Source organism: Varroa jacobsoni, unplaced genomic scaffold (assembly GCF_002532875.2).
Source record: "Varroa jacobsoni isolate VJ856 unplaced genomic scaffold, vjacob_1.0 scaffold_787, whole genome shotgun sequence".
In the NCBI taxonomy this organism is placed as follows: Eukaryota; Metazoa; Arthropoda; class Arachnida; order Mesostigmata; family Varroidae; genus Varroa; species Varroa jacobsoni.
In genome coordinates this window covers 180,644-191,418 of record NW_019213689.1, presented here as the reverse complement: position 1 = coordinate 191,418, position 10,775 = coordinate 180,644, and the positions used below count along the sequence as shown (strand labels likewise).

Below are 10,775 nucleotides of genomic sequence, written 5' to 3'. Positions count from 1 at the left end.
AAGTTAGACTCGAAGCTCTGCTTTCGTGAAAAGCCTTTCTGGATTGCGGCGATGTAATAATGGGTAATGTCATATTATTATAATGTAAAATATTACCGTCACATAAATATTTCATTAAATATAATAATGAAATGTTATGTTGTCCTTCGAGTCCCGACATTCGGTCATTTTCCCATTGGTTCCCAACACTGGCATTTCTGTTCTTAAATTTGCACTGTTTACGTACTCTGTCTTCGTGTAAGATCTTCTCGCGTAACATCGTTACAAATATCTTCACTGTTCGAGAGTAAAGTCAAGTGGTTTTCACTTACAAGTCTTTAGAAGTATTTACTAGAGTATTCACCAGCTGGCGATGTGTAGTTCAGAAGTTGTTCAAGCTTAAAGTTTGCCGGATTCATTTGTAGTAGCCTAATATATCCTCCCTTTTTAAACATCTAGTACCTGGTTCTAGACGTTGCATTTAGTGAAGGATAAGCTATCTGAGTCAGACAACCTGCCAACGAGTTTTTTTCCCGAAGCATATAACGACTTACATTTGTTATCCGTTTTCATAGGGGCTAACGAGGAGTTTCAAAACAGAAAAATGATAAAATATGAGATAAAACGTTTACGCTTATGAAATAACTGCAAAAATCCATCTACTTTTTCCAAAACGTCTTCGAAGATCTTTAGCAATTATGTTTATGATTTCTTTGTATTTTGGTGTAACACAGAGGCAATTAGACAAGGCATAGAAAGATGAATATTTTTTAAAAGTATTTCTGCCTTCTTTTTGAAATTAAACAAGTATGGTAAATTTGTCGCCTCGGCCCTCGTCAGTAGTAGCAGCTAACGAAACTGTACAGAACGAAGCAAAGAGGCATAAAATAAGGCTTTCGCTGTGCCACGGTTCCGAAGGTCCTACGAGGAACACAATAGGTTGGGCGCGTGGGGTGTTTGAATGTTGACCGTCGGTGTGATCGTCAAGGAAGCGGTGGCAAGTTTCGCAAGTACGTAAACAAATCGATAAACGTAAACAACACGTGCATCCCCTCCCCTCCCCTCCCCCCCCCAAAAAAAAGGTATTCAAAACAAACAAATAATTTGTTAAGTTCTTTTGTCACACCTACCCGAGCGGGGTATCCACAATGGAACAGCAGCATTAGCCATCAGCAGCGACTGTTACTCTCCTGGCGAGTATCAAGTTATTATACAAACGTTCTCATAAAAATAGTAGCAGTTGATATCGAACAGAATAGAATCAAAATCGAACTGTCTTAGAGGGAACAAAAATGATAACGGCAATTTTAAATCGATGCGCACGATATAGTTAACTAAATCTATATCCAATGTTTACGGTGTCAGTTAAGATGTTCTATCAGATCGTTGGGAATCCTTGTTATTCATCGTCATTGGATAGTTTCGTAGAGGCATGGGCCATTTATTAGATAATTACGGCTCTAATATAGTTAGTGTTCCTATAAAACGTTACGGGGTCAGAGTCCTCTTCTGAATGGTACTGATGTAAGCAGGCGTTCAAGCGCAGAGTGTTTTCTCGACATCGCTGGCAATGGCTATACGTTCGTGCACCTTTGTCAAGCGACCTAAAGCTCAATTCCGGTACGGAAATGAGGGCCAATTTAATGGACGGCTGGTTCTAGGCATCGAAAAAATGCTTGTTCTTTTCTCTAAAAACACCTGCTCATTCGTTATTTATCTTCCTTTTCTTATTCAATAAATACAATCTCTAGAGTTGCCGCTGATCGTGTCACTCTTTGATGCTGGCTATATTTAATTCTGTCAATGGCAACAAACTTTAAGGTAGAACATTTATATTTTTTAGCTTCATTTAAACTGACTCTTTGTATTCTGACAATAACGCATTTTTACGGGTAACTGCCGGAAACACTTATGACGGAAAGGCCAACAATAAGCGAAACGATGACGGATTGTGCAAGGTCAAATGGTGGCTAGCTTCATGATGTTCGAGTCGAGCGAAGACGACGGGTAAAATCAACGGTACAGCATTGATTGTGACATAGGAATACAGTACTGTAGCTCGTAGAGGTCATCTATAAAGACTACATCACTACCGTGGCCGCGTGTGTTAAGGAAGAGGGCAAGAGATCGTCACTGGAGAGACGTAAGCTAGCCGTGAGAGATCTCATAGGATCTGTGGACGGACCGCTCCACAGAAAGGATACGTATACGGAATATATATACACATATATATCTCTTCAAGAAGAGATCGCTGTCGCATTATTGGCCGCAACTAGGGGCTTCTTCAGATGTTCGCAGAACACGACTCCCTTCCGCCGTTGGCTGTACACCAACAAACGACAAACCATACTAAATAGTTAACCATTATTATGTCGTATCGACCGCAGGACGGATGTCGATCTGTTTGAGGGATCTTATGAGCGATCACACAACTTAGGCAATATCTTCGAGAGCCAGAGATACTTCGGTGCCTTATATATGTGTTATAAAATTTGAAAATAAGTGTTATGTGGAGTTGATATTGGGGAGTGATCAAGATGCAAACCTTCAGCGTCATCTACTTGTTGGGGATGCTGCTACAAATGGTGATTGCAGAGGTACGTTTGCTACGCGCTATTTCGTAGCGTATAGACTTCAGATATACCATGCCGAGTTGTTCGTGTTATTCCGGCCGTGGCTCTTCTTTAACAAATCTTTTGCGCGTATGATGTTAGTACTTTGTATTATCTTTGCTGTTTGTTTAACTTCACCCACTGGTACCCTAAGTCGAGCGTCGCAAAAGTTGATCTTCTATTATAGACACTCTCCTGTCATATTTCAACCCTTGTATTCCCCTCATCCCCCCTAAAATCCTAGACTTCTGTATTTAAAAGGAGGAGCCCTTCAAAGAAGCGCCTAAACTAGGAGCCATCGATGTGACGCACACATAACGATTCTACGCTTAAGAAAAATATCTACCTCGAGCCACACGTTATATAACAGTGTAATATGTAAGTAATTCACTATATATAGTAAGTAATGCTATTTATTATTAATTCCAGTCTGCCTATTTATTCCCTTAATTGACGAATGGATTAAATTTAAAATCAAACATACTTGCAGTGCCCAGCCAGAAGTCCTTGTAAAGCATCAGCGGGCCTTTTTCCGGTGCCTGGCGATTGCAGTTCGTTCTTCAATTGCGCGCACTGCCGGGCCTTCCAACAGCAATGCGCTCCGGGAACACTTTTTGATCCCACCCTTAGAGTTTGCAACCACGCACACCAGGTATTTATTCCTGCAGGAGGAACTCGCAACTTTATCATCCGGTAAAGTGTAAATATTAGACAAGAAGTGTATTTTTCTTTTTTACCATTCATTAACAGCCAATAGCCCGCGGAAGCAAAGACGATTAGTGCGATCTTTATATATATAAATGATATCGTCATTATTTACGCAATGGCAAGTACGAGCTGCACTATGAGAAGGCACTATGTGTCATATATTCACTGATTGAAAAGTACGCAAACGTACCTGTTCGGAACCAGTTGTATAGTATATTCACTAATTATAGTTATGATGGACACGACGACCGCGAAAAGCATGGTATATTTGTTATTTCTGAATTGAGAACAACGATTTATATAACCTGCTTCATACATTTGGGGTGAGATCGCTAGCATTTTGTGTCTCGTTTGCTAAAAACGTGATTCTTAACATCTGCGTCCGCATATATCGAAGTCCACATAGGCGATACGCTTTATGTCAATTGACGAAAAATAATCCCTACTAAACTTAACTAGTATGATTGACGTTTGAAATTTACCGCGTTACATAATTATCGTGCTATTATTTTCGGATAATCCGTACGCAGTAGTAGATATCATACTAACCCGTGTGTCAGCCTGCTGGTAAGTTCGCCGGCCCTAGGCTACAATATGAATAATTGATGTGTCATCACTCTTATTAAAAATAATATCTATCTGCTGCGTATTTTCTGCGCCACTTTGTATTACGGCATTTTGTCGGTAGCGGCTAGCCTGTTTGCTTCGGGATCTCAATTTTTGAAAAGAGATTTGAAAACTATTCACGCAAATACTATTTATAAGTAAAGAATGTAAGTCTTCCAGAATATGATCGATTTGGATAAGACCTTTATGATGGCACAACGATTCGATGACATAGGCACGAGCAACTGATTGAAAACAATGACAGATATAAAATGATTTCTTACGTAAAACATGAATATAGCATGCATCGTACGCGCCAGAATTGGCGATATCTGGAATTTGCTGGTATATCGGTAATGGAAGCGCTCACCGCTTAGATTTCTCGGGCGCACGCACTCACGATCGTAGCAAACGGAGATTCCCACTATTGTTTAAACGGCACTTCAATAACGTTAAAAGATATGCTACATTCCTAACAACAACAGTAACTGCGCCCATTGAGAAATTTTTTTTAATATACATTTGTTCAGTAGAAATACACTTGATATACATCCCCATCTAACGCATAGACATACAGCATCACCGTTCGGTCAACATATAACACGTCATTAGCATTTCAATTCGAAGCATATTGAAAGAGCAATGAAATTACGGAATCTAAATTAGAATTAAATTCTGCATTAAAGGGGGGTTTAAAGTAAGACTGAAATAATCATTCATACAGGATTCATGCAACCACCGGTATCTACATTCTTCTTTTCAGGTCCAATGTACAAGTTCTTCTGGAAGAAACCCAGGGTATTCACCCGGGCAATACCATTGGCAGTCCCAGTACTCGTCTCGTTTCGGTAAATTGGACGCGCGTAGTGACACCGTCGTGCGAGGTCCTTCTTCTCGACAGCGACCTGCCCCACAACAAGAGCAACAACAACAACAACGCCCATACCACATACTACCCACTGACCAATCAAAATTTGTTTCTCATCACCGCGCAATTCCCCCTCCAGGACCGGCAATATCCCCGTCAACGAACTACTCCGATAGTGACACTTTTCTGAAAGGTCAAACAGACGCACAGTTTGCATCCGGAGTCAAGCAGAGAGAATATCCCCATTTTAGAGACACTCAGACTGGACGAGTCCCCGAGATACAGCCCGTGCAAACCAGCCACGTCACTTCTACGGATGTTCCACACCATGCACAAGAACGCCAGCACCATACAGATGACCAACAAGAACAACCTGGATCCCAAGTACCTGCTCGTAGGAATAATAGGTTCGAGCCAATTCCCGCCCGCAGTTACAGCCAGAAGTTCGCAGCTGAAGAAGGACAAGTTAGCACTCAGAGCAATCGGTACTTGATGGTTCCTCCGACTGATGTTAAGAGCATCCCAGATGGATCTGAAAAGTACGTACAAAATTTATCAAAGCATGGAGTGTCCGTGAATTATAGGCAAGCTGTTGTTGACCACGGAAGCTTGACGGATTCAGGGCAAGTTTCGCAGGCACAGGGTATGGTTAAAGAGTTGAAATATCTTCGCGGACAAGCCGCGTCAGCAGTCCCTGGCCGCCGACGTTACGATCATTCGCATATGGCTCATCATCCAGAGGCTGTCGCATACGCATCTACCCATGAAATAGTGTTTGACCACTCTCACGGTCGCCACCACCAGTATCAAGAAGGCGATCATAACGCAGAAAGCCAACAGCTGCAATCAAATGCGACGAAGCAGGCTCAGCTCAAAGACGAAGACGGCAAAACAAAGCCGCAAGATTACTATCGGAACAATCGCGATTTTGGCGTTCCGAGAGTAACACATGTTAGAGATCAAGAACCGGATCACTATGACAAGCCGTTCGCTCAAGATAGCGGTGTCCAGTCAACGCCCCCGCTCTCTGCCATACGTGAAAGTGCGAATCCTTCAACAACCTTCGATCTTAACAGCCGCTTACAGTCAGGTTCGGGGTACGTGCCACGCTACGTGGGAGGACAAATCGGCGATGAAGAAGTTGGACGAACAACGAAGAGCTATGGAGAGCGGACATTCGTGAGGACGCGCGACAGCGACTCGAAAAAATTTAGCAACACGGATCAGGTCAGTTGCACTTCAGCATTTATTCACGTACTCTCTAAAAGTTATATCCTTAAAGCATTAAGACAGAGACATTAGGAACCTTTGAGCTGCTAAAGTGAATCTTGTCGCACCCAGGATAAGCGTTTCATTGCTAGCTAGAGACTCATTCAAGCGGTTGTGGCCATGCTTTCCTGAGCTCAAATCTTTCAGACTAAAAAACACTTAAAGAATGCTACGATTTCGATTAGAAAGTTAACACATTGTGAATGTCTTTAGCAAACTGAAGGATGTATTAACTTAGTAATGGATGATTTAAGCTTTTTTCTTTTTAATTTTGCAGCTATTTATGAACGCTCAACAAGTGAATAGAAATTTATCTGGCAGAAGGTATGAGTGTAGCTAGTGTATTGTCTGAAGCCCTCTGACACTATAACCGTACTTACGGAGGATCACGAAAGGCATAAGTTGCTGCCACTTTTGAACCGAACTTCATATTATTTTACAATAGAAACTCGTAGATATGAACTATTTTTTACAATGCTTTCGCCTCTTACGGATTTTTTTTAATACCGTAATACATCACAATGATTCTGTAGCTTTATGCCCGATCTGGACTGATCGATTACGTCCTGGGTTGTGATTTTATCAAACTTAGGAAAGTCAACCGGGCCCGATTTTCGATACAAATGGCGGAACCGTTGAGCCGGATATGTTTTACACTGATGAAGCACTTGATGACGGTCCAGCAAATCGTCCTGGAGCACTGTCTAAGGAGGATATGGAACGGATTGCTGCTAATTATGTTAAACAGCAACAATATCCTTCGCGGAGTGCGGTTAAGCCCCATGAAATGAGCTCCGCAAACGTTGAACCCCAATCGTTCCAACAGGGACAACAACCACCACAGCAAGACCGACAGCTGCATCCCCAGTCGCAGTTTGGTCATCAAAACAGGGAAACCAATGTCGAAATTGCACCTGACAGAAACCGTCCATTTGCGCCTCACCTCAAACAAGGCCCACACACATTACAGCCATTACCATCAACCAGACAAGAGGGTAAGTATCTAAATAATATCGATTGCTTTATTTTTATTTGTTTACATGGCGATGTTCTTTAAATCGAGAGTTATTGCCGAGTGAATGCAGCGAAAATTGACATGGGATGCAGGGAAGTATCATACATCCAAACAACAGGAAAGATAAAATCGAGACTTGCACAACGTTTAACTATAAAAAAAAAGTTTGATATGATGCATTTATATGATAAGAATTTTCACTGACAACAGTCTTTTGAGATCTGAATGTGCTAACCTTACATTCCTAACCGAAAATGTTATCCATATATTTTCTCAGTGTTTGTCCCTTTAGCGCAATAAAATACAAAGCCTCACGGATCCAAGGTCCCGAGTATGTGGAGTACATTGAGATTCCGATTTCACGGAGAGCGAAAGCGATAGAGATGGATAGATGAAGCGTTCCTTTGCTTCTGAGCTAGAGGCCACTGACGATTTTACGCAATAACCGAACGAAGCTTTTTGACCTTGTTACTGCCTAGATATTACTTGTACATAGTGAGTATCTCTGGTCCCAGAGTGTGCCTCAAATGTGCTTCTGGGCTTTTTTTTACGTTAGTTATTACATGATGTACGCCAAATCTGAGGCGAAAATATAATCTGGAATAATACCCAACAAGTCATACGGTGTTCATACATGTAAATACAAAATTTTTGAATAAATACATGACAAAATCTGCACATTTTGTTAACGCTTACGAACGAATACTTATAAATGATAAATAAAAATGCTGTTATATATATATATATATAAGCACACTTTTGAACTGAACTTCTGAGCATACTGAACATGTTTACAGATTTCTTCGGTGCCATTAGTAATGAAGATAGCTTCTTTCAAACTATGGGAACTACGGAGATTCTAAAAGGTCGTGACAAGGCGCTAACAGTATACGTAGCTTCGCAAAGAAATTCGCATCGATGTTTGGAGTTATCAACGTTACGTAGATGATTTTGCATATAAAAAAGTTGCGACCATCTGCAGACAATAATCCTTAATATGAGTGGCCTTAATATGAACTCCGTTAAGGGTACTTACCTTCAGAGACGTCCTAGTTTTAACGTTAGCAAGGTCCGACTTAATTGGTCTGGCTTTACGCCTAACTGCAGAATTCATCTAATGAAAAATGGCATTTAGGCACTATCGAAGCTGGGAACACGATTCAATGCACGTACGAGCTAGTCTGGCACTGAGTGGATTTACGTTTTCTTGTTACTCCTACCGAATTAATAATAAATAGCGTATTAAGCTATTAAACAGATTGAAGGGTAAAAATGCGTGAACCCCTTATTGAACGGTGAATGAAGCTACTTGGGTTCACTTCGTGTAATAAATGTTAATAATCCAATTGGTTGTGATAAATAAAGTACGCTAGAATATTATTGTCGAGTATAAATGGTAACAATTCGATAAGCATCGTAGAAATCTAAGAAAATAGGTATATTTTTTTTTGGAGACTTTTGTGAACAGATAAAAACGAACGATTTCTTTGTATGAGTTCTGTGTTATTTCAAATTGGTTCACAAGACAAACCTCATTCAAAGGGATTAAACTTGCTTGCTAAGGAAAATGATTGCCGTAGCAGCTTTCTCTAAATGGTTCGAAGGCATACTAAAATTAGCCTTCATCTTCTCAAAGTGATTGAGTACTGCTTCAAAGCTCGATCTGTCAAACTTGCATGCGTCTAGTAAAATAAGCTCGGTTTGTATAGTGTTTGTTATACACGCCTCGCATATCAATGCCATCTTCCATACGTCCGTTTCGGCCTTGTTCTTATGCTAGCCTAGGTCAAAGGCTGTGTGTCTCAGTTCGCCTCTTTCATCAGTAGTTGTATTTGTTTATGTTTCAGATTACGCTATTACAGAATCGATTTTTTGTTCCGTTTATCTTTAGCTTTCCCACAACAGATTATTTCTTGTCAAGAAACAGCGCTGTCTGCTATGTGCGTCTCGTTGTTTATTTAATTCTTACTTTCTTTGCCCTTTTTCATATGGTGCTGACATTGGCAGGTTGTAAGTTAGCGGTACGCCGACGTACAAATCCCTCCCTCCTGAGAAGGTCCTGTTGCCCCCGAAAATGTGCAGGGTTAACGTGATTGTCTATTAAATTTAAGAGCACTTAGTATATCTAAATTCCGAGCGTAGATATACTTCCGTCGGTGCTAGAAGGGGCTAGTAGTCTGAAGCAGTGATTAACGGCTTACGTACTGAAAGTCAAACTCCAAATATTGAATGATTGATGTCGTTATTACTATGTTACCACTCAAACACAATTTGCTTGCACTAGTGTTCGAATTCACTTTGGCGCCGACAAACGCTAGCTTCTGCTAGTGGAAAAGTTTACGCAGCAAGGAAAGAGAAGCTGCATATAAGAAAGCGCCGAAGCGTCGATAGTGATCTCAGTTGTCATCGTTAACTTCTGGAATTGAGCACGAGACCATCGCAAACTAGAAATCAGAAACGCTGATTAGGGAAACGGTTTCGAATCCGAAGGAAAGAGAAAAGTTCCGACGGTTGACTGGCAAGAAAGGGTTGGAAGTGCACAATTCTTCAGCAACTATTTTTACTTACGAAGTGTGTCAATATAAATTAAAGGCGGCTAAGTCATTCAACGTTCACAACAACGTGGGTCGAATATAGCCAATGTATTCAATAACATTAACTTGATGAACTTAAAAAAAATGCTATACTATCCGAAGTTAATTTGTTATATGTCCGCTTAGCTAGTAATAAATAGAATGATCTTAATGTATGGAGTATCTGATTTTTCGACGCACACAATCTTTAATTTAGTTGAACCGTTAGTTTCGATTATACAGTAACAATTTCATTAGAATTGAAACAAAATGCGTAATTATTAAGCTCCTGTTTTTTGTTCAGATCTTTCGCAGGAACTCGCTGAAAACAGATGGAACTAATAAGCTTATATGCCTTAGATTAACGCACACCTCAGCTTTATTGTAGGGACTTAAGTAGAGGATATTAATACAAAGGTTATTGAGGATTTTATACTCTACAGCTGATTTAAAAGTCTAAGGTAGCTTTTAAATAAAATGAAGCCTATAGCTCAGTATAAAAATCAAGCTAAAACATAGTTTTCTCGCACTGCAAGTTACATGAATATTACCGGAAATCGATACACGCAATACCTTGATCGAAATTGGTTTCCTTTTCATTTTAATCCTGATCTCATAAGAACACGTGTGATAAATGAAATATCCAAGTTAAAAACTTATAGTCGGCCGGAAACTAATTTAGGACATTTTGTTAATGATAAACTACATATCATCCATGGGTTCGTGTCGGTCGAGTCTCTTAAAAGAAGCTTTAGAAGGAGGCTTAACAAGCGAAGCTGCCAGCTTCATAAAATTACTTCATACACTCGCGTGTGATTATGATATGTATACCGTATGCATGAGAATAGGTTGTATTAACAAGCAGCGAAGAATAAATTTTTTTTTCATTTTCAAAATGTCTGAGAGCGTTCACGAACCAGTGGCATAGCAGTTCGTAATACGCAGTGTGCCCGCTTGACAAAATGCGTAACTCTATTGATTATGGTAATTTGTTGTGCTGATACGCTTCAAACGTTTCCATCCGTATGCCCCGTAGCTGACTAACTAAAGTGCCAAATTTTTTGGTTTTTACTAAGTAATAAACATGCTAAGATGTGGCTTGTATAATATAACCACCGATTTGCTGAATCGAAGCGATAAATAAA

At 40.3% G+C, this 10,775-nt stretch overlaps 1 protein-coding gene across 1 annotated transcript; it reads left to right on the top strand.

Annotated features, from left to right (window-relative positions):
- Nucleotides 1–2,215: 2,215 nt before the first annotated feature.
- LOC111263727 (uncharacterized) lies at nt 2,216–8,451 on the top strand. Its single transcript, XM_022839083.2, has 5 exons — nt 2,216–2,576; nt 3,082–3,243; nt 4,669–6,000; nt 6,635–7,037; nt 7,335–8,451. Exons 1-5 carry the CDS (start codon nt 2,517–2,519, stop codon nt 7,355–7,357), a joined length of 1,980 nt encoding a protein of 659 aa, XP_022694818.1. The 5' UTR covers nt 2,216–2,516; the 3' UTR covers nt 7,358–8,451.
- The last annotated feature ends 2,324 nt before the right edge of the window (nt 8,452–10,775 follow it).

Bases quoted from the DNA above. Each gene is read 5' to 3' on its own strand.
- LOC111263727 (XM_022839083.2), top strand. From the start codon at position 2,517: ATGCAAACCTTCAGCGTCATCTACTTGTTGGGGATGCTGCTACAAATG. The intron at 6,001-6,634 runs GTCAGTTGCACT...TATCAAACTTAG, and splicing joins AATTTAGCAACACGGATCAG to GAAAGTCAACCGGGCCCGAT. The intron at 7,038-7,334 runs GTAAGTATCTAA...ATATTTTCTCAG, and splicing joins ACCATCAACCAGACAAGAGG to TGTTTGTCCCTTTAGCGCAA.